The sequence below is a fragment of the Misgurnus anguillicaudatus genome, chromosome 12, assembly GCF_027580225.2.
Source record: "Misgurnus anguillicaudatus chromosome 12, ASM2758022v2, whole genome shotgun sequence".
Classification (NCBI taxonomy): Eukaryota; Metazoa; Chordata; class Actinopteri; order Cypriniformes; family Cobitidae; genus Misgurnus; species Misgurnus anguillicaudatus.
The window spans coordinates 9,855,294-9,879,813 of NC_073348.2; the positions used below are offsets into that span (position 1 = coordinate 9,855,294).

The window sequence follows — 24,520 nt, forward strand, 5'->3', positions numbered from 1 at the left end:
GTCCCTTTACGTGGAAGTGGCCATTTTGTGCCGCCATGTTTCTACAGAAGCCCTTAACGGACAAACTTTTTTTACTAAGTTGTCTCTGTTATCACATGTTTTTCCAGTGGCGGGTACCATAGCTTCTCTATGCGTTTCAAAGCGAGGGGTGAGCAGTGGACTGAGCCGTTGGTTGCAATTTGCAACCTCATCACTGGATGACGCTAAAATTTACACACTGCACCTTTAAATAGTAGCCAATCCTACTAAGGTCACATTAGTACTGGTATTAGTATATTTTTCCACTTTATTGAATGGCTTTACAATGTATCGTGTTACACTGCCATCTGAACGGTCTCATTTAAACAGGCTCAGCAGCCCCCCCCTTGTGTTTTTAGAGAGATGTGCAATCATTGCGGTGATCTGAAATCAGGTGAGGTGAGGTCAAACAATCGCGATGAGCCGATTATTTAATCATTGTGACAGCCCTATGTGAGATATGTTAAATGTTGAATTGCAGAGCTGTGTTTGTTGACATCTATTTGTCAATAATTTCAGATCAGAGTTTATAAATAGTATGAAGAGTTTAGGAGACAGTATAACTGTCCTCTTGTTGTGTATTATTTTGGTACAGCGGCAGTAAAATGTGATCTGTAAGTACTTCACAAATGTGTTTAATCAACAGTTGAAAGTGAAATGCTGACATTTGTTACAATGCAAGAAACCGCAAATATCCGAAAAGCAATCCTTATGCTCTTAATGCAGAACAGTATTTCTTTCCTTTAGTGGTTTTGATGTGATGATGATCATGTGTTTGTCTTTCAGCTGAACCCAAGCTGAAGAACCTGCGGAGCAGCACGATAGAAGATGGAAAGAAGATCATCCTGAGGTGTGAGGTCCTGAGCGGAAACCCAACACCCACCATCAAGTGGTACAAAAACAAAACAGAACTCACAGGCAAAAATAAACCCAAAGGCATGAAGATTAAAAAGAAGAAAGGGTAAGTGCCCTCAACTGAACTACACTTATTACATTTATCTCGCATCTGTTCTTCTTTGAAGATGTCATTTGCCTTCATCTGTCACATACAAATAAGGGACCCAATTGCGCTTTGATATATCCTGGTGTGTGTGGGCAGGTGTATGGAAAAGTTTACTGATGTGAATCCATGATGTGCGTAAATCCACATCATTGAAGTGTAATAATGTCAATCTAAATACACAACACTAATGTAAACCAAAACTTTGACAGGGAGAAAACAATATCCGAACTTTCCATCAGGAAGTCAACAGAGGCGGATGCTGGCTACTATACATGTGAGGCTGTCAACAGCTTAGGAAAAACAAATACAACCGCCAACATAACCATCATCAAAGGTAAGACACTCGGTATCATCAGAATAAATTAGATAGTTAAATAACACGAGTATTTCTGAATTTGAATACTCATTGCATAAGTTGGATACAGTATTTTTTCTAAAGTCGCTTATTCAAGTGAATTGTTTTATAGTGGATGCCACTCACAGATAAATGAATGAGATCAATCACAATGCTCAAAGTTCTGCCTCACGCCTAAAACAGTCAATCATGTTAATGAAGACAGAAACCAGCTGGCGGTGGGGTTAAAAAGATACCTGTCGAATGTACAAACCTTTTTTTGTTACCTCAGCAGTTCACCATCACACGCTGAATCAAACAAAACTATTTTATAGCTCTCTCATTTCTGAAGTGTTATTTCTTATTGGATGGATGTATTGATTGGTAGTGAGTAGTTTCCCTTCAGGTCCTCCCCTCTAGTAATATGAGAGCGGCCGGTGGTCATCATTAGATCTTCCTCACAGCAGATTCATCAAGAGCTTTTCATTTAACGGAAGTCATCTCTCTCTCTTTCATTCATCTCTATGTGAAAAATATTGACAATCAACCTCATTGAAGAAAACCTTAGCTTATAGTTTGACTTCTGTTTTTAGGATTAAATAAACATATTACTTTCTTTTGACAGATTTTAGAATAATACTGCCCTACAAAGGCAATAGACCTTAACTCGCTAGAGTATGAAACTGAGAAAAATGACTTTAAAGTTTAGACTTATAGTGAGTTTCAGTTGTCTGTTAATTTCTTCTTCATTTTTTTTTTCTCGAAAAAACATAAATTGACTCAAGATACTAATGCAAATAATAAAGGAGGTCTTGAATGTCTCAAAAATATCAATAAGTAATTTTTGACCAAAAACGAAGTTACTGCCTTTTGCCTATGTAGGGCAGAATAGTCAGTAGATATATGAAATAGTTTGGGACAGCATATTTGCATATGGTTTGCATGAATTGATATTTAATCTTGGATGGTTTCCCTGATCATAAGAAAGATAAATTCAGTCAGATGTTTGATTTGTTGTAAACCAACACAGTATCACGAAATTACGTACCTATAGACCGTTTCAGCTGTAACAACATAAACATCCGGCTTTCGTGGTCATCACGTAACTTCCGGTAAACTCCGTGAAAAAGAAATAACAACAAAGTCCTTTTAAAGTAGTTTATTTATATAACAAGCAAAATAAACATAGATTACATAGGAAAAACATTTGTTATTTTCAACAAGGTATTTGTTTAAGAGTTCAGTTTCAGCAACTAGTCAGACCATTAAACAAACAGAAACCGGAAGTAAAGCTCGGACCAGACGCTTATCGCATCACCGTACGTGCCCCCGATGAAACCATCTATAGTCACGTAAATTTGTGAGTCTTTTCCGTGACACTAACACCTTTTTCCGCCTTTTTGCGTGAACATGTCACGTATTTCTGTTTGCGTGTCACTGTCATGAATTTGTTACTCAACTGTTTTGTCCTATTTTCTTACCATTGTCGCTTCGGTTTAGGGTTAGATTTACATAAAATTACATCCTTACCCAAACTCTAACCTTAATGCCAGGGCGACAATGGTTTAAATATCGTAAAATAAAAAAATCATGAAAAAAGGTATAAACCAATAGTTAAAGTGACATCCTAACGCAAATGCCAATGCGTCAATGGTTTGAAGATGGGACAAAACAGTTGAGTAACACGCGGGCAGAGATGCGTGACATGTTCACGCAAAAAGTCGGAAAAACGTGTCAGGGTCACGGAAGACGTGATAATAGGCATATAATTTCGTGATACAGGGTTTGTGCGTACTGACTTTGTGTGCAGAAATACATTGGTTATGTTGTGAGTAAATATAATAATGATGAACATTTAATCTTTAATCTCTGCCATCACCTCACAGTGTTTTTTTTTTGCAATAATAGTTCAGGTATCTCCGACTCGTTGAATCCATCTGGCTGCTTTTATGGATGTTTGGTCTCAGTATGAGATCATGTTGTGGATTTGTCTTCTGTCTGGGTCAGTAAGGTCCAGCTGAACTTCAGGATAATACATTAGTGTAGCGGTAAAAGGACAAGGCAAGATGTCATTGGTGTGGTATTTGAAGCAATATTATTCAATGCATTCTCTAGATATGTGTTGTGGTGATCTGAACAGGTCAGATTTCAATTACAGCGTCTAGACGTGAGCAGTGCAGCTCTACAGAGAACTGACGATTAACAATAGACTAAATATAATGTGATAAGAATCCATTGTGCAATGCTGCATGGCTGGATTCAGTGAACGATGAAGGTCCAAGGTCACATGATGATGATGCACATGTTGTATATTTCAATGGTTGTGCTATAGCGTGTCCAGTCTAGTTTGAGTTCTGTCCTCAGTTACGCTATACACTTTTTTGTTTGGGTAACGCTTTGAGATGGAGAACACAGTGCACCTCCAACACATGAATTATTACACAATCCTGAGTGCTCCTCCTGACTGCAGTACGGATCAGGATCAGGGGCGCTTTATAGACAACATCATTATAATGATACATTCAATAATGCATCACCAGCAGAAATCATGGATCTGAGCAGGAAGAACACACTTTTATATTGTATTGTATTAGACTGATGGCATTTCACTAATACATAACCTTATTTATCTATATGACAATGTTATTTGAATCTGAAACTAATCTGAGTGATATTACAAGAGCTTTCAATGCAAGATTGAAACAGAATCAAGAGAAACAGCAGGGCTTGGTTTTATCCAGGAATTGACAGGATAGTTTACATGACGGATGTTTGGCATATTATTTATTTTCAAAAGTCAGGTGCACCCTATAAGTTCAGCTTCAGACGTCATGCCCACGAACCGTTGGCTAAACATCATACGGCACAGTTAACTGGAAACACTAGCCGCTCCGAACACTGAAAAAAATGATTCACTGAATTTAATCAATTTTTTTAAGGTAAGTGGTTGAAATCAATTTATTTAAGCTATATTTAAACAAAAGTTTTATATTTTATTTTACGTTACTAATCTTTTTTGTTTAAATGTAGCTTAAATAAATTGATTGCAACCACTTACCTTAAAAAATTGATTAAATTCAATGAATCATTTTTTTCAGTGAAGTTGTTATCTGATTGGTTAAATTATACGTGTTTGTAGCGTTCTTTAACGGTCTGCCTGGAAACGACACAAATCCATTTTTAAGCATGCAAGGTTCACGGCATGAAGTCTTTAAAAGATGTCCCAAGAGTTTTGCTTGAAGCAGTTATTGGACTCTAAAAGAGATATTTTTTTTACATTATTTATTTATTTATTTTAACAAGAAAATAAAAGGGGGAAAAGTCCAGACAGACAGACCAAGGGACATCAGGCATAATCATCATAGATTAACAGAAATGCTAAACATCATGTAAAACAGAAAAGGAAAAGAAAAGGGAATAAATAAATGAAAATGTATACACTGTAAAAAAATTCTGTAGAAATTACAGTATTAATGGGTATTACTGGCAACTAGCTGCCAGTAACTTACTGTAGATTTTACATTTATGTTATTTACTGGCAACATTTTCATTTTCAGACTTTATCTTCTACAGTAAGTTACTGGCAACCAGCTGCAAAATTGCAGCAATTTTTTTACAGTGTAAATAAATAAAAAGCAAGTCGTATGCATTCCAATTTCTATTAAAAAAATGTATCAATTTTTCCCAATATACATCACATTTCTCTCATGTATATCTCAGAGAGTCAAATATTCCACAACATTAATTTCCTTAACTATTTCTATCCATTCAGCAATTGTCGGGGAATCTTTACTTAGCCATTTCTTGTTATTGCTTTCTTGCTACCTGCTAAAAGTATTTGTAATAAATATCTATCTACTTTTCTCAGCCCTGTTGGTAGATTTCCTAAGTATATAACACTGAAATTAAACTCAAACTCTGAACTGAATATTAACTTAATTACTTTCATCACCTCTATCCAATACACAGAAATTATAGCGCATTTCCAAAAGTAAAAGAGATATTTTAACGTGTTTGTCGTTGTTGTTATAAACTTTAGAGACGTTCGTGAATGATGGTTGCACACTAGTCTGTTATTGTGTAGGCACGTCCTGAAACATGACGCGGCACAATGCTAAACGTGATTGGTTGCTTTACGTGTCAGTCATATAGATTCTTGACCATTCAAAGTGGGCATGGTTGGTTAAGCATGCAAGACCAGGTCAGCTGTACATTTGTAATTGCTTGTTTTAATTATTGGTGGGTTTAACTCCTCCCCACCCTCAAAAACTACGCCCCTGCCATGAACTAACCCTGACATGTGCAATAGTTTATTACACATTTAATTTGAAAGCCCTATTCACCAGAATGTTGGTGAATCGTCAGTATAACAGCATCATACAGTCACAGTGTGTTCATGTGATGGATGAACCTACAGCGCTGGCACCAGTCGGCCGGGCGGCCGCAGGTGAGGACATTAACACACATAAGACATGACCGTCTGCCTGACTTTATATGTCTGTCTGCTGCTGAGAGAGAGAGAGAGAGAGAGAGAGAGAGAGAGAGAGAGAGAGAGAGAGAGAGAGAGAGAGAGAGAGAGAGAGAGAGAGTCATTGCTTTACCTTGCACACCATCAGAGAAAGAGGATTTTTTGCTTTAAAAGCTCTGTTTTGTTTGTGTGTCAGCACAGAATGATATTGAATCAGAGCCAGAGACCTTGTTTTCTTTCTTTAATAAAACTTTTGGCTGGACGTGTTTGGCATGAAAAGCCATCTCATCTGCTAATGCAGCAGCCATCCGTCGCCAGCCAAACGTTTCGCTTGACTTTTAAATCTGATCTGAGATTCATCCAGGTCAGGTTTCTCTCTTTCTCTCACAATATCTGTCTTACAGTCCTGCATTTTTGGCCCTGAATCATTCAACTTCCTATAAAAAGGATTCAGAATTAATCCGCATATATTTTAAAACAATTAGAATTTAAATGATGAAAATGGGGCAAGTTACTGTTTTTGTTATTACAATGATACTGCACTGAATACATTGATCTTTATATATTTTCATTGCAATGTTTATTCAAAATAATAAAACTTCATGTAATATAATTTTTAAAGAAAATAAATTTAAAGTGCACAGATGACCATAACACTGAGAAACAGCTTTTACCTGCAGGAAGAAAGTTTGATCAATTTGATTTGGTTTTGTCCATTAATCCCTGTTGTTAAAGAAAATAATCATAGTTTTTAATTTGATGCTCTGCAGCATTTTTGAACCATCACAGCCTTTTCAATGCATTAAATATTGAAGCATTAAGATATGAGACAGGACAACAGTATGCTTTAGTTCTGATGAGATTCACCGTACAGAACGGCTTAAGTGCTTTCAGTAATTGTTTTTTAATTAAATTCCTAGTTCCTCTTCCTGTGGCTCAACTGGTAGAGAATTGTGTCATCATTGTGAAAGGTCATGGGTTTGATTTCCATATACATATACATGAGTTTGGTTCCAAAATGCAATAAATTTGACTAATTTGGGTAAAAAAAAATTTCTATACCAAGAAAATGACAAGATGAAAACCACTGTTTTTTGTTACAAACTTTCACATAGCATCTTTAGGTTATAAATCATTAAAAATTCAAATCCATAATTTTTTCCATTTTTTCCGCAAAATGCAATAAATCCATGACAAGTTTTTTCCCCCAAATAATATAAATCTATTGAATCAATATATAAATGTGCATTCATCTTTTTCATGTTATATTCATTTAGTTGACTAGTGGTATACACTGATAAAAAATAAACATTAATAGCATTAACCAAAACACTTACTTTGTCATATTAAGAACACTGTCATTGCTGCTGTCATCCTTGGAACGTCGTGGCTGAACTTTTTTGAAAGCGATCAGCTGTAAAATGTTTTCGTTCTGCTCGATTTTCATTGACTTTGAGTAAAATAATGGAAAGTTTTTCATAAGATCCGCTGGGGTGAATGTGTTAGCATGACAGAAGCTTGGTGCTATCGTGTGAGAATAAGCAACAGCCGGCATTTTTCCTTCGCCCGAGTGCCTTCCACGTAAATTATTAGATTTTGATGGCTTACGTTTCTTCCCCGCCACAGAAAACCACCACAGTTTTATCAATGCCATTAAAGTATTATTTTGTTTTTGTTTGTTTGTTGATCACGAAGTACAAAGTAGATGAAGATTCTGTGTGTATTCAAAGCACTGCCCTTATTGTTTACAATGCATGGAATGGTGCGCTTTGATTGGTTAGGCAGATTTATTGCATTCAGCAGAAAAGGAGGACTGGCGTTTGTCGCTGTTTGGAAAAAAGGGAGAAAAGATGATAGAATAACACGGCGGATATTGGATTTTGCGTAAAATGAAGAATTTACTTTTTATTACTGTCCGGATACTAATTTTGGCTGTAACGATTTTTTTTTAAATGGTGTTTATCGCGTTTTGGAACCAAACTCTTCACATACTGATACAATGTATTATTTGAATGTACCATAAGTCACTTGAAAGTAAAAGCAAAATAAGATTAAATGAGATGAAAGCGTCTGCAAAATGCATAAATGTAAATGTAGTTCTGTTTTTTGATTGGTCAGTAGCGTTGTTTATCCATGAAATATTCTTATGAATTGTGAGTCGCTATTTGAAGTATTACAAATTCATAAAGTGTCATCATTTCACTTAATGACATCCCGTAGTCCATCACATGTAAACTGAGGTTAATAGTTTATGGGTGCTGAACATTAAAATACATATACTACATTAGGGTAGTTGGTTAACAGGTGTTTCTGTATTGTATGTTTTAGCATCAGATTGCTGTTTAGATCTATGATGTAGATCAGAAGTTAGCATCTGTCCTGTAGAATGGACATCTCTGTTATTTCCTCAGTTGAGGTGAAGTCTCATCTCTGTTGACCTGACCTTATGCTACTGCTGCTCTTGTTCATACATACACACTAATGACAATGAGACACGGGTCAGTTTAACAGACCTGAGGGGATTTAAAGGTTTCAGTATCTGCCCCATTCACCCCTGCAGCTGTCACGTGTGCTATAGTAAATGTGTGGTGTCTAATCACAGCTCATCTGACAATGGTGACAGAACAACACTTCATATTAGAGAAGAAAGTAATGTGTTTGAAGGAATCTGTAACAGATTTAAAGAGTTTTGTGTAATCATCCCTTTTATGAGTGAAGCTAAAGAAACATCTTAAGACTCTGTCTCAAACATGAAATCATATTTTATTTATAAGAGCAGAAAATCATAAAAGAAGAGAATTGACATAGAATTTATTAAGCTGTTTAAACATATAATATTAGTATTTAAATCATTAAAAAAATTCCTGTAACACCACACGACTCTTTAAAATAAATTAGCAAACCCAAATTGTGAGACACATTGGCATGACATAAAACACGCATTTACAATTTCTATACAGTTTAAACTAATATCTGATGCAACATCAACTTCTCCCATATAAGCATCGACATCCCTGCTCTTTAGATATGAGTATCGGCCATTGAAGGACCCATATCATTTAGCCACTTATAGAAACAACAGTATTATATTCCCAGAGGATGATCCTGTCACTTTTTGATGTGTGTCATCCTCAACGAATCAATGAGAGCTGAATGAGTGAATGAGAGAGAGAGAGAGGGAGAAAGAGAGCGAGAGAGACTGCATACTGCACTCTCATTCGTTGCTGTTCCTCCTAATTGGATCAAGTGCAGACTTGTCTGGCTCTGTGCTTTGTGTTGAGAGTGAGAGAGGAGAGCGATACCAGACAAATGAGAGAGAGAGAGAGAGGAGGGGAGGGGTGTGTGGGCAATCTTCACTCACATCTCTGTTCATCCTGCACGAGAGTCTTTAGCAACCGGCTTTTACTCTGCTCAGAGGAGTCAGGGCTTTGATCCGACCGGCACCTGACGCTATCGGATGATTCAGCCATTTTCAGCTGCGGCTGGCAGATTCATGAAAGCCTGAACTTGCTCCCCTCCTCCAGCCCTGCCCTCAGGTGAGTGCCGCACTCTCTCTCCGGACCTCTCTGCCTCGTTCTGAGGTGGGATCCACCCTCGGGCTACCGCATGCATCTGTCTCTGGAGCGCATGCCTTATTTATAGACGTTCTGCTGGTGTTGTTTCTGCCGCTCCGTTGGAGACCGTGAGAACAAACCTGGATGAAAGAAATTAGAGCCACGGAAGCACTTCCTCTTTAGTTACAAGGTTAGTCCGCTAAGCGTCGTGTCCATCAGAGTCCCTTCCCCCTCGCTGGTCATCTGATAATAGATAGAACACTTCATGAGGCAGCATGCTTGACTCCGCTGCGCTAGAAAGACATCTGGACAGCTGCATTTGAAAGCTGGGACAACAGAGAGATGAAGTCGGAGGCTACGGAGGACATCTCGGCCGGACTCGCATCTCAAGAGGCACTTTCAGAGGTCTTGTCCGAGGCAGCCGCAAAAGAGACGACCCAAGGTGAGCAGGAGGAGGAGAACCCAGGAGGGGACGGGGACAGCGACAGCACCGAGCACGGTTGTCCGGGATGCTTGCCTTTAACTGTGTGCTGCGTCTGCCTAGAGCTTGAGCACGTGCGTAACTGCGTCCGCTCTGAAAAAATTTGCATCCTGCCCATCCTGGCCTGCTTGCTGAGTCTGGCCCTCTGCACGGCCGGACTCAAGTGGGTCTTTGTGGATAAGATCTTTGAATACGAGCCACCTAGCCACCTTGATCTCAAGCGCATCGGACAGGACCCTAATTTATATCTAAATACTTCGTCGTCAGTCTCGCCCCCCAACCTCACCTCCACCCCGACAACTCCAAACGTCCAAGGACAGCCAAACGTGTTCGTGGAGGGCGAATCCACGGGCGGTCCATTCGTGCCCCCCTCGCCTAAGGTGCTTGTTTTTACCTCCACCCCATCAGTGACAATTCGTACGAACCCTGCATCTCCACCCAACCCCAAGAGCACCTTCAGACCGGCTAAGAATGACACCCTAATCCAATATCCGTCCCAAACTCTGGAATCTAACGATATTATTCCCAGAACCTGTAAGTATTATCTGTGTTCTGCGTCCAAGATTTTACTGCATGATATTTAGTGGTTTGAATGTGAATTTGAAATGCACCAGTCTGCTTTAAAGTGTACTAGAAGAGTTTAATCACTGATGTGATTACATGTTTTACTACATTTACTTTCAAAGCAACTCGTTTGATGGTGATGTAAGACCAGGATGTGATTCCTGGCGTTCACAGTGTGTGCTTCAAAGCAAACATGTTATGTCTTGTCATTTGTGGTATAAACATTTGTGGCTAAGTGCTGTAGGAATAACTGACTCGATCTGGGCGTCGATGGTGACGCAGATGCACCTTTGAAGCTGTGTAAAGCCCTTTTAACATTATTAGCAGTTACCTGCCCACACGAGCTGTGATATTAGGCTGCGGTGCAATGCGAGCGTTTGCTAATGCAGCAGAGCCGCAGTGAGAGGAAGACACTTCCTGTTGGCTCGGCTCCATTTCAAGGTCAGAGTCTCCACAAAGACGAACCGATAGCCCTCCAGAGAAAGACGATCACCGGTAATACTATCTTTTCCACACTGTGACTTTGAAAGCTTGAAGATTTATAACAGCTGGAGGACTGCCAGACCTCCACTCTCAGATCTCCCTCCCTTTCTCTATTTGGTCTTGATTTTTTTATGCAGCACTGCTACTTTTAGCAGTGTGAAGTGAGAGGATGCACTGTCATCCTGCAGGACGGTATATCATTCGTATAATGATGCTCATTATAATGCAGGCCGGGCTGATTTACTTCAGATGGGTTGGTTTGTCTGAGACAAAGAGAAGTGGAGATATTCCCACCTCTGTCTGAGGCTTACACCACTACACAATACTAAAGCACTGCGGCAAGAGAATCTGCTGGGTGATCTTAAATAAACCCCTGACACCACAAGCTAGCAGTTAGCTAATGGTATTATCAATGGAGAGCGTCTGCTCAGACCTCTCAATCTCAGGACTCTTCCATGACTCAGAACTTTATAACCTGACTTCCTCTTAGTGTTTAGTCTGTTAGCTTCATTTAGCTCCATGCATACAGTACAGAGTTGTGCTGCTGGGAAACTGAAAGCTCCTCCCTTAGGTCAGTACTGTGATCAATCGTCCAGGCCTGAAATGGAAAAGCGATCGGTTGTGTTGGTAATTTCAGTCTAAATCAATAACAGACAGCAGATCAGCTGAATTACAAGGAAGTCTTAGTTCAGTAGATTTTTTTGCTGCATATACAGTATGTGACTAGATGTGTGAGATAAAACGACAAGATTAATACAACAGTATACATTTAGACAGGATGGACACGTACATTACAGCAGGGGTTTTTAAACTATGGCTCAGGATCCACTTGTGGGTCGCAAGGTGTGTCGCGCAAAGTCGCTTCTGTTGCGGTGAATAATAACACACAAAACAGTTTAGTCCAATTAATAACTAGCAATGACTTTAATATGAAATACCATAAGTTATTTTGATACTGCAATTAAACTTACATTTCATTCAAAACATGTCAAGGAAAATAAATGGCCATGTTCAACATCGTATTATGAAAGATCTGTAGTGTATTTTGAGCTGAAACTTTACAGACACATTCTGGGGATACCAGAGACTATTTTTTATAAAAGACCTAGGTTAGTGGCCCTTTAAATTAATTTTTAGTTTGAGCCATTTTTGCCTTTATTTAACAGGCAGTATGTACTATAGGTTAAGGACAGGAAATTACAAGAGTAAATTTTGGTAAAAGAGAATGGTAAAGGGTCAGCAAAGGACCTCAAACCAGAAATCGAACTCCGGTTAATTGCCACATGTCTGGGCACTGCCCACTACACCATCAGCTCTGACCAAAATTATACATTTTTCCCCATGTTTTGTGTTGGGGGTTTTCGGTAAAGCACCGGTACATTGATGTTTTTTTGGGGGAGGAAAGTCATTTGTGGGACTTGAAATGGGCTGTAAACTATAGCTGCGTCCGAAAACTCTAAATTGCTGCCTTCTAAGGCAGGAAGGCATGTCCGAATCCAATGTTAGGTTTACTTCCTGATTCCTGAGATCTTGTCCCACAATTCTATGCGTGTGTGTGCATGGGTAATGTTATTGGTCGAGCCTGGTCAAGTTCGAAAAAATAAAATGGCGGCCAAGAAATCGACAAATTTAGTATAAATAAATGTATATTTTCACTTTTTACACCTTTTAATTGCATTTCTAGCGAGAAATTAGTATTGTAGTTTTCTAATATGAGATTAGTTATCTGAAAGACGCTCTCGGTTTATATTTCAAACATGCTGCCTATGAAGTGTGTCCGAAAGCATTTCTCTGAGCTGCCTTCATGCCTCCGAAGTCATTGGAGGCAGCGAGGCAACAAGTCAGCTGCCTAAGTTTTCGGACGCAGACTATTTTTGAGTTCTGATTATAAAAGACATTTTTAAGAGTATTTTGGACAGTGTCAAACTGAAGTCTGTGGTACTCAGATTCGGATCTACGAGCTCTTTATATCTATGAACAGTTTCATAGAGTTTAACCCCTCAGGAGCAGTGGTATAGATGGTGAATTATTAGTTCATAAGCACTTTTCTTCAATACTGTTTATGTTTCTGGTTGACTTCTGTTGGCAAACAACATGATGAAAGTGCTACAAAATGGGACGGTGGGACTAAAGCCAAGATTTTGACTTGTTTTTTTTTCTACATAACAATATTTCTTCTTTGTAAGACATAGCTCTGTTTTAAACGATAGTGAGCTGTCATACTGTAGACATCAATAATTCTGTATGTCGGCACTGAAACACTGACTCAATAATAGATTACAATAGAGTTTGATGTTAGCATCTTACTAAGCTAACAGCTTGATAGTAATGTAATATCTCATATTGTTTTAATAATAAAATAAAATTAAACGAAAAATAACTTTCCATTCAATATAAAATAGAGCTGGATCTTATTCGAAAATTAAGGGTAATGCCTTAACTATGACGTTGTTAATAGGAAGTTATTAAAAACTACTAAATAAATAAAAGACAGAAAACTGGCAACTATCAACATGAATTTTTGGCAACAATTCAAGTTAAACAAATCTACAATTGGCAGTTAACATTCTGTGAAACCTGAAAAACTGTTTCTGATGCTATTTCTGTCTTTTGTAATCATTTGTTCAATAAAGACATGGCAACATCTTTTGGATGTAGACGAACCAGTCCCTAACCCAATAATTCAGTCAAATTCCCTATGTTTTTTTATTTTAGCTCATAGAGGTTAACTATATCAAGTATTAGTTCAACTATATCAAGAATCTATTGTTTTTTTTAACAAACACTTCGTTGTCCACTTCTAAGCTACACACCACAAGGACACACCAGTACACTAGCATCTGTCAATAGAAACAGTAAATACATATAGCACATAGGTTTCTAAGCCATAAAGCAGTCTGGTCATCATAAATGCACACTACTGTGAACTCATTAAATAATGTATAAATGACTTCCCATAGACTGCTAAGCTGATGGCTTTATCGATCAACTCATGAACCTTTTAAAACATCTTCCTCATGATGTCACACAACACGTTTCATTGCTCTTATACAATACGTCTGAAACTCATACAACATCAGTCAGGATCTCGAGATGTTGTGCAGATACTTTGTACTTTATGAGAATAACTGCAGTCTAAAAATGGCTGGCAAATTTTTGACCAATAATGGGTAAATATTGGGCAGAAAACACCACTGGGTTAAAATTGACCCAATTGTGGGTTATTATAATCCATGGTTGCATATCAACAACCCAACATTGGGTTATTTTTAACCCAGCATGTGTTCTGTCCAATATTTACCCATTATGGGTCAAACGTACCCCAGCCATTTATAGAGAGTGTCTTTGTGAAGAATTATAAAAATGATGATTGTTGTTCAATCCTCATGTTGTTTTAACTTGTTCCTGTTTAATGATGAAGTAATCTATGAAGCGTTGGCTGTGTGGTTGAGTGTAATGAGGTTCAGAGAGAGTTCATGCCCTGCTTTCACTAGATGAGTTTCAACCACATCACTGACGCCTTTTACCCATAATAATGAATGTCTTCCCTCATGGCTTGTTTTTCTTAGGAAGATGACAGAGACTTGGCCCTCTGTTTTGCCCTTTTGTCTCTGTTGCAAGTTTCTAGTTGTTCATATGATGCAATGTTTATGACAAATTGCTTTTTTGATGTAGAGCAATATTGGGAACGAAATGTCTAAAGATGAATCTTCATTGTGAATGTATTTCCACCTGTGTGTTCACAGTGAGCACGCTGCTAATGTGTTATAAACATAAATCATCTTTTATTAGCTCTCTCCCGTGTCGTCTCCCCATGAGAGTCATCTGGACTTGCTTTGAAATTCTTAATGAAGCTCATAAAGCATCAACAACACAAAGTGGATTCTCTGTTCTTCAGCAAACCGGCGGGCAGAGAATCTAATCTTACACGATAGTCAAGTTAACTTCAGGTTAAGTTGCAGTCGCATTGATCAAAGCCGCTGACAGATAAATGTCTGGGCGGGTTGAACCTATTCCATTACAGGAGAAAATCAAAAGAGCTCACGAGTGATGTGCTGGGCCGTAGCTTTGATGAATTCATTATTGTAATGGACGCAGGCCAGCTGAGCACACGTCTGTCATTTCATTAAGCTAAGCTTTAGTTCTGATTTTGAGGAAGGGAACGGCGTCTGTTTAACCCAGAATCATTTAACGGGTGTCACCATCGACCCAATGACTTGGCACATAAGAATATAAGCTGAGCTGTTTGACATCTGTACTAAAAATCACCACACACATCTGTGTCCACAGATACAGTCTCAGAAATTTAAAACGTCCTGCATCATCATTATCATAAGTTTATCCTGACTGTATTGAATTGTGTTGTCATCTGATGTCTATTGAGTGTATTCACTGCACTTAACCGACATCCTTGCCGGGTTGCATATGTGTGGGGCGGGTCTATCAACAGAAGGTCCAGATTCTATTGGGGTAGGGGCGTGTTTGTTTAGGTGATTTCAAATCAACATTGGCTTTCAAACATCGTGGACTCTGCCTTTAAGATGCTTTTTCTTGGTGAGCAGAATGACTCAAGAAAATAAGTATAGTTTTTAGACCATAAATATCAAATTTAATTGATTTTGTGCATAAAACAAGCAAAAAAATCTTCCAATGGGGTAAGCAAAAAATCTTGAACATTTTTCTTAAACACTAAATTCCAGAAAAATAAACTTACCCCATTTGCAGATTTTTGCTTGTTTTGCTTGTTTTATGCACAACAACACTTGGGTTTGATATTTTTGGTCTAAAAACTAGACTTATATTCTTGGGTCGTGTTGCTCATCAAGAGAAAGCATCTTAATTTAAGAATTTTTAGATATTTTACTGAAAACACGACAAAAATACTAAAATTTTTTTCTTGAAAATCATTTTTTGCAGTGTGGGTTGTTTCTTAAGTTTATTTAAATTACTTTGGGTTTTTCCATCAGGAAATGTTGTTCCTGTTCCGATATCAATAGCCCTGTTCAGTTCACTTACTTGATCTAGTCATGCACACTTCTTAGTACATTACATTTCCTCTCTCTTACGGTGCATTCACACGGGGCGTAAGCGTTAACACTTCCCATTCACTTTTAATGGGTGACGTCTTGCGTTGCTGAGCTGAATTGTGGATCCGTCGGCGCCGCGTCAGTGCCGTTGCTCGCGGCAGAAGTTGAACATTCTCAACTTTTCAAGCGGCAACATGTGACTTGTCAGCCAATCAGATCGCCTTATGCAAATAACCTAGGCAGAGCCAGCCAATTAGGTTTATGGAAGACCGTAGCATGTGTAGCGGCCACTGTGATTGGCTGTTGGCCACGCTTCAGACAAGCCGTCCGATAAGCGTTAACGCTTACGCCCAATGTGAATGTACAGTTTAAGTCCCTGCGAACCTGAAGTCTTGATTAATTTTACTTCCATGTTATGACGTATTTCTGCGTGAAACAGAATATCACGTGAGGAAAGTAGTGGGCTTGGCTTGTGTTATCCACTATGCTTTGATTGGATATAGAAAAGTACAGTAGGAGTTTCATTCTGAATTGGAACTGACAGTTGGAGGGGGCGGGGTTAACAGATGCTCCGCCCAAACTGTCTAACTGACATCATCAGAGAATGATCGCCACAAAAGAGTGGAAGTCATTTTCAGATTTTGATTGAAAAAAGAATTTAAAATATTTTTTTAAAAAAATAAATATTGTTAAAAAAATGTATGACACATACAGATAAATTATTTAATTAATTACAAACACTGCAATATTACATAAAAAATTAAGAATGATCAGTTTTGATTTCATTGTGACTTTAAGGGGCAGTTTCCCAGACAGGGTTTAGATTAATCCAGGACTAGGCCTTAATTATTTTAGGACATTTTTTAAAACATACTTTGAAAAAAACATTACTGATGTGCACAAAACAACGGCACTGATATATGTTAAGATATGTGAGTGCAAAATGTTTTTAAATTAAAACAGCCCATACATGCATTTTAGTCTGGGACTAGGAGAAGCCCTGTCCAGGAAACCCCCCTCCAATAATATTCTGTCTTTATTAGTCTTTTTAGATTGGTTGCAAGACAGTTTGCAGTGTAATATTATTACTTTGAGTTTAAGCGCTTTTTTAAAGGTTTAAATGGGATTGTGGGTAAAGTGATCATATGATCTAGAGAACAGATTTCTTAAGAGCCTCTGCCGTGGCACGAGATGTTTTATATTACAGTACAGATGAAAGTTAAGCAGACATGAAATCCTTCATCATCAGCGTCTACATATCTAATGATGTCTGTCTGCAATACTGCAGTCGTTTGCTGTGATTTAATGAATCATCATGTTATAATTGTTATAATGATATATAATAGCATTGGTTTGAACTAATGGGAAGTAATCCTGTTACATTACAACAATATAATGAACACATCAAACACTCATGTGTGTATATCTGGGATCGTTGATTGTGTTTGGTCAATATTGTCGTTCTGTATGATTGGGTATTGTTCCAGGCAGCTCATTTCTGACATATATATCAGCTATTTCTTTACATATAATGAAATAATTTGAATGGATATTTCCTTTACAAGTATGTATTTGTTTGTGAGGTTGTGTTTGACCGTGCAGATTGTGTTTCAGGAGAGATGCAGTACACCTGTGTGTCTCTCAAGTCCATCTCTAATGATCCTCTTCAGTGTCTCATTAACAGTACACACATCATCTAAATCATGTGTTTGTGTTGATGTGATCTCAGGTGATTTTCCATGACACATGTGTCTGTCCTAATGCAGGTCCTCGTATTAACCGCTAGCAGACATCTGAGGTTAGATGTTCTTGCAAAAACTGCTTATCATTAGTTTACAAAAATGCAGGAACTAGTACAAGTGAACTTAATAAAAGTTGTTTATTCATATGTTCTTCCAAACGGCTCTTGTGTGCCCAATAAAACAATGAGACTAGAGCTTTAACGATCTGCACTTTTACCTAAAACTGTGCATCACTGCTGCAATAGTAAATCATTGTGTACTTCCACCAGCACAACTGATTTTATAGTTAAAATGATCCAATTAAAATGTTTTTTTTTTCAGAAACTGATGTGTACGTTGAAAGTTTAGTTTAGGTGTTCATGACAGTTCTACACTTCTGTACTTGATATAAAAAGAGAAATGTAACCTTATAGCCCTATAGTTTAATTATAAAACTATATTTTACAGATTACCTGTGTGGTATGCACTACTATGTAACGTGATATTAAGAACATGACTATAGGGTAAGGTGAGGTGTGGATATTACAGATAATTGAGATAATTGTCCATATTGTTTGATTTCCTAGCATCTGTCTCTGTGGTTTTAGTTGTTGTGTTTATATTCTCATGGTTGACTAAGTGAATGTAATAGGTTGTCTTGACTAGATGTGTGTAATTGCATTAGTGTCAGAAAGGTAAAAAAAGCTCATGTTGTCCTTATGAGATGTAACAGAGAGAAGGTTCATATTTATAGTGAATAATTTTAGTGAAATATGGCTTCACGTGTGTAATGTTTTGTCAGTTCAGTCTTGTGTTGTTGTTGTTGAGTTAACACAACAGTAGAAGATTTAAGGAAACTTTAACATAAACAGCAGCACCAACATTTCAATCTTTGCCCCGTGACTTTAAATTTAGTTTAGGTAGGGTGAGGTATGTCAGGTGTTTTACTTTGTGTCCTCAGGGTCTGATTTCTTAGCCAGTCTTGCATAAGGTCATGTGTTTCTGTAGCTCAACTCTAGAGCATTGCATTAGAAGCATACAAGGTCATGGGTTTGATCCCAGGGAGCACATATACTGATAAAGTTTACACTTTGTGTAACTGACAAATGTTTACATTTATTTTTGCTCTTCTCAATTCACTCACCTTTTTAGCATTATGGTGAAGTTATATTTTTTATAGGATATACTGAAGATAGATTTATAACTGTCTATAGAAGAGGTGAGAGCTATTGTTTTGTACATGTGAGGATCAAACAGGTGTTCCTCAGTCTGTCTCACAGTCCCTCATGACTAAAGCTGTGTGAGTTCATATCTGATCGTAATATAAACACTTGACAACTCATCTGTCTGCTGCAGAACCAGTGACTGAAAAACGTCATACTTGAACTTAAGCAAACCTTAACTCTTTCTCCGCCGTTTTTTCGAAAAGTTGCCAGTCGTCTGGTTTTTGTACTTAAATCGCTATTGTGAGTAGGACTATTTCTTCAGCGTCTCGTCCAACGGCTCTTTTGCTTGTTCCAAAACATCATTTTAAAGCTGCCAATGAAGACTTGAGCCGTTGATAGCATTCTAATGCAGTTGATAATGAAGTTATTAGAAAGTGAGCGAGAGCGACAGAGTCACAAAGAGAGAGAGAGAGAACGAAAGAAAGAGAGAGAGAGAGAGAGAGAGATTGTGTGAACGAGGCTACCTCTGTTCATCTCTAAACATTCCTCTTATTGCCTCGGAAAATCGTCTGTCATGTTGTTTTTGTTAGTCTGTTATTACAGTTACGAAGTGATATGGAACTGTAATGCGGCCAACAGAGCTGGCTGAAACTACATTCGGCGTGCGTTTTCCAGAAAATAATTGCACACCTCAGAGCGTTCATCAGCCAATCAGATTCAAGCATTCAACAGACCCGTAGTACAAGTTGCGGTGGATAATAGTGGTATTGTGGATTGCTGGAAATACTCATCATTGGGAAGCGTTTTCTCTTAACATTAATTTCTTCGTAACATTACTAGTCCTATTTTCTCAATAGCCAAACCTTACTAATACTATACATCGTATATAGGGTTAGTGATCTAAACAATCTTTAAAGTCCCCCTGAACAGGAAGTGGCAATAGACTCTACTTCCGTATTGTGATGTATTTCTAAGCGAAATGGAATATCACACAATTAAAATAATGGGCGTTTGTTGCACTGTGCTTTGACTGGATATATTGGGGCTGGGTTAACAGATGCTCCGCCCAAGCTGTCTAGCTGACATCATCAGAGAATGATTGCCATAAGAGGGCAGATTTTGATTAAAGTTTATGAGGGCATATGTTTTTTTATTGTTTATAATAACACTGCAATATTCCATTAAAAAAAATAAGAATAGTCAGTTTTTGATTTTATAGGGACTTTAAACTTCTGTATGTAACTGACTTTAGCATCATCTGTGCTATAGACATGAATTATAACATGTTGAGCAGACGTCTGCTCTTCTGTGTGATTCGATTTATGATTTTATATACAATGGGAGAAACAAAAATATTATTAAGACTTATGGGCTGGCCGTTCTAACTATCTGTTCTACCCACCGTTAATTCAAGTGTAACTGGTCCTACTTAAACCCAACCCATTACTGACAAATCGCTTGTTGTTTAAAATATCAGTGATTTACTATTCCACAATAACAGACCTAAAGCAATGATTTTCATTTACAGTACATTTCAATCAGATTATGGCTTACTAAATTTATGAAGGTTTTTATTTTATTTGTACTGCGCATCAGTTAACATCAGTTGAACTTTACAACATTAAACCCATTTAGAAATAAACACAATGACCCAAACATGTACCTTACTGATATATATAGTAATAAATGAGAATACTAATGTGTTCAAATCATGAAGTTGGTTAAAAAATCACTGATAACTGTTACACAAAATAAATTTTGTGCTAAAATTAATATTGTGAGTGTTATCTAATGCAGAATGTGCACAAGTGTTTTTATCTTCAGGTGAATTAGCTTTAGTTTCTTGTTGAAACACTGACAGTCATTCGACTCTTATTCAGTACGTCTGTTAGAGCAGGAAGTCATGACCATATTTGGGCTTAAGGACAGGAATTTCCTGGCGTAATCGGTTGTGATCTTTACACGCACGTTATTGCACAAGAGCTTTACGCTGGTTGTTTGAAGAGAGCTGGTTAGCACGTGATGGAGATATATAAACTGGTCTTGTGGCTTGCAGCCGTTGACTGAGCGCGTGTGAAATAAATCTGGTTTAAGTGACTGAGATTTCTTTTGAAATCTACTACTGTATCTGAGAGGTTTTGAGATTGTATAATGTCTACTGCTGTGGCTGCGTTAATGGTTTACATATTGATTTAGTCTCTTAATCACTGTTTCATAAGGACATTTATTCACGTGTTTATTTTATGTTTAATTTTGCTCCATATGGTCCTGTCTCTCTAACCCTTACTATTCATTTCCTCGGTGAGATTTTCATTCATGCATCAGTGTGTACGTGTGGTCACATGTTGGTGTATGTTTGATCTATGATGTATCATCATATTGCGTAAGCACAGTGGCACGTAATGTAGCTTATAGTGTAGAAGACTCAGCTGATGGATTATGCTGTCATTTAAAGGTACTTTAAGGTAAAAGAAGCTGCTGTCAGATCTGCAGTATGATTCAGCAGTCTTTCTTCAGAGCATCATCAGGAACACTGTGTATGACATTAAAAAGATCACGCTGCCCTCACAGTAGATTTAAATATGGATCTGCGTCCCTGTGGATCTGCATTGCTGGTCAGATGCAGCGCAGGAAAACGCTGATGCATTACAGGAGGTGGCACGACTGCACTGCAGCACGGCTTTGGTTTCTTCTCACCAGCAAAAAAAAATGAAATGGAAGTGAATCGATCGAGCAGTGTCCTGAAGGTGCTCACGCAGAGAAAACGCTGCCGACTGCGTCTGCATTGCAGTAGAGACACACACACACACAGATTTTTATGTAGATTATATGCTTTTTCACATCCACTTCTTATTCTGCAAATGGATTTTTTGGTTTTCGTTCAGCTTAACATTACAAAAGAGCTGAATACAAGTTCTTCTGCACATCACTCATGTTTATTTGTGCATTGAGACTCTTCACATCATGTCATTTGAATGAATCGTCCTCTCTCTCACCTTGAAAAGATGATCTCCCGCTGTTTCGCTGACTATTCATCTTCAGCGAGACGTCCGTCGATCCCAGAGCAGGATGCCAAAATGCCGACATCACATGAATAGTGTCTGTTTGACATGTTTGAGCTGAACTAAATCTCTTGTCAGCGCTTGTTTTGTGCAGTGGTGATTTTTTAGCCATTTTCTCAGTGATGCCTCCTCACTAATGCTGTACGTTTAATGGGAGTGAAAAACAAGAATTAGATTAACGGGACTGAAGCAATCTGTTACGCTGTCAATTATTCATGTGGCGATGCTTGTCACATACATCAGTGGTTTGAATGCTAAAGATTGAATTACATTCAGCTCAAAGGTACGACGTCTCCTGCTTCAGCGGTCACCTGATGGGGTCTGTGACCTATGAAATCACTAAACTACACTAACTAGATTATCTGTCAGAATGAAAGTAAAGTCTCACTTCGGTCTGCTTATCTTTGTACAGAAAGCCATAAAATATTGTAGGGTGGCCCACGTCATTTATTTATAAAGGAAAGGTCGAGTTGGAGGTATGTGTGGCCGCATATGCTGAGCATAAGTCGGCCATCAACATTTTGACCTTCAGTTCCTGGAATCGGTCGTTAGTCTATGAATTAGTAAGGGATATGCAGGGGTCTGTAGGGATTACAAACGTCATGTACGTGCAGTTTTTCCGTCTGGATCAAAACTTCTGAAGCACTTTGACTTTTTGACATTGATGATGTGTCAGAGACGCAGTGACGTGCGCAGTGAGGTCGATGGCGTCTCCGTTGAAAATGTTGATGAGCGGAGAGAAATTCACATCCAGACAAGAGCGCTCAGACAAACACTTTTCACCCACGCCGGTTATCGAAGGACAGAAGTCATGCGTTCTCATATATCCAGATATTATTTAAACATCACATCAGGTACAGAGCGATATTACTTGATGCTGATGTGATTTATTTATATTTGTCTTTTATGTTTATATCTTGACTGTTTTGAGACTTTTTGTTAGTTTATGAGCTGTGTTGAGAATAGTTTATTACTTGTTATATTCAAGACTTTGCATGATTATTTAGTTTATTCCTGTTTTGTTCAAGCTTTATAGTTTGAATTACTTTAATAGTTATGCGTAGTGTGTAGTGACTGCTATTGTTTCCCAGTATTTCTTTATATAGCACTGAACTATTTGAAATACTCAAAGGTGTTATATATGAACAGCTTATTTAAATCACATGAATAATTCTGTCTGTTAAATGTTTATCTTCCGTCAGAGCTTATTTGGATGTGAAATATACATTAACATACAGTTCAGATGGCATGTTTGTGTTTATGTCCGGCACACTTTGAATGTTTTTGTAAAGTAAAGATGACTGTGTGCTCATGCGTTTGTGTGCATCTGCAGCGGCCACCAGCACCACAACATCGGCAAAGACCTCGAGTCACGTGACCCGCTGCAGCGAGAGCGAGAGGAACTACTGCGTGAACGGAGGAGAATGCTTTACGCTGGAGGTCACACCCGGAAACATCAGACGCCTCTGCAGGTAGAGCTGCGTCAGAGATTATCGTTGCTGCTGCTGATGATGATGATGTTGCTGTGCACAGTGCTTTATACAGAAAGATGTCTGTGAGGAAATTCACTAAACACTAAAGCACCGCTGTAGCATGAAGTATTTCAGTTAACCACCTGCAATCTAGTGTAACCAGCAGGTATAACACTGCACCAGTACTGTTTCTTCTCAACACATCTCCTTTACTCTCAACACATCTCCATTATATGTAAATTATGTAAACGTATCTTATTATAGAGTTACATGCATTAGTTACTATAGATTATGGCATGCTGCACGATAAGGAACTGTGCCATGCAAATTCTGTTCAGCAGGATTTTATTTTTATTTACCGGTATTTGTTTAAGGGGCGTGTTTGTGATGTTATATGATTTGCATAATTCCATAAATCAGGTGCTTAAACAATGCCTGCAGCACATGAGCAATGCTAATATGTGCAGTTTAGTGAATTTCCTCCTAATTTGTTACTAAAACTATTTTGTGTGTGTGTGTGTGTGTGTGTGTGTTGCATGCGTGGGTGGGTGTGTGTCACATTGACACACTCTGGGCTTTAGGCCACATAATGTATTAATGCTCATGCTGTTCAATTCAGTGAGTAAGCAGAAAACTTACATCTGATCTCAGAACAGTAAGAACTGCACTGCAGTCAGGATGTTCTCCTGTCTGTCTCTCTCTCAGCAGAGCTCCTGATGGACTGTAAATCTTAGATCTGTTCATCATTGATCATAAATATGGGGATTGACGTTTTACATTTAAGCATTTAGCAGTTGCTTATATATAAAGTAATTCACAAGGGTGATGAAAACAACAAAAACTAAACTGGATGACTTTTTTAAGCTGGTGTAAGAGGGGGTTTGGCTACCAGCTGACCCACCAGTTAAAATAAACTTTATCAGGCTGGAAGCTTGGCTAAGCTGGTTGGCTTAAAGGGGACACTCCATTTTTTGTTGAAAATTTTCATTTTCCAGCTCCCCTAGAGGTAAACATTTGATTTTTACCGTTTTAGAATCCATTTAGCTGATCTCCGGGTCTGGCGCTAGCACTTTTAGCATAGCTTAGCATCCATTGAATCTGATTAGACCATTAGCATCACGCTAAAAAATAACAAAAGTTTCAATATTTTTCTTATTTAAAACTTGA

At 38.1% G+C, this 24,520-nt stretch overlaps 1 protein-coding gene across 11 annotated transcripts in view; it reads left to right on the forward strand.

The window, feature by feature from the left end:
• The window catches only part of nrg1 (neuregulin 1), a 90,703-nt gene that overhangs the window by 52,345 nt on the left and 13,838 nt on the right, over positions 1–24,520 (forward strand). For 6 of the 11 annotated variants that reach the window (XM_055206812.2, XM_055206814.2, XM_055206816.2 and 3 more), the window contains exons 2-4: positions 805–979; positions 1,231–1,355; positions 23,215–23,353. In XM_055206812.2, coding sequence (XP_055062787.2) covers positions 805–979; positions 1,231–1,355; positions 23,215–23,353 — 439 coding nt within the window. Of the gene's footprint in view, positions 1–804; positions 980–1,230; positions 1,356–9,022; positions 10,393–23,214; positions 23,354–24,520 lie in introns of those variants that run through there. The other 5 variants (XM_055206819.2, XM_073873896.1, XM_073873898.1 and 2 more) reach the window with 3 other exon arrangements.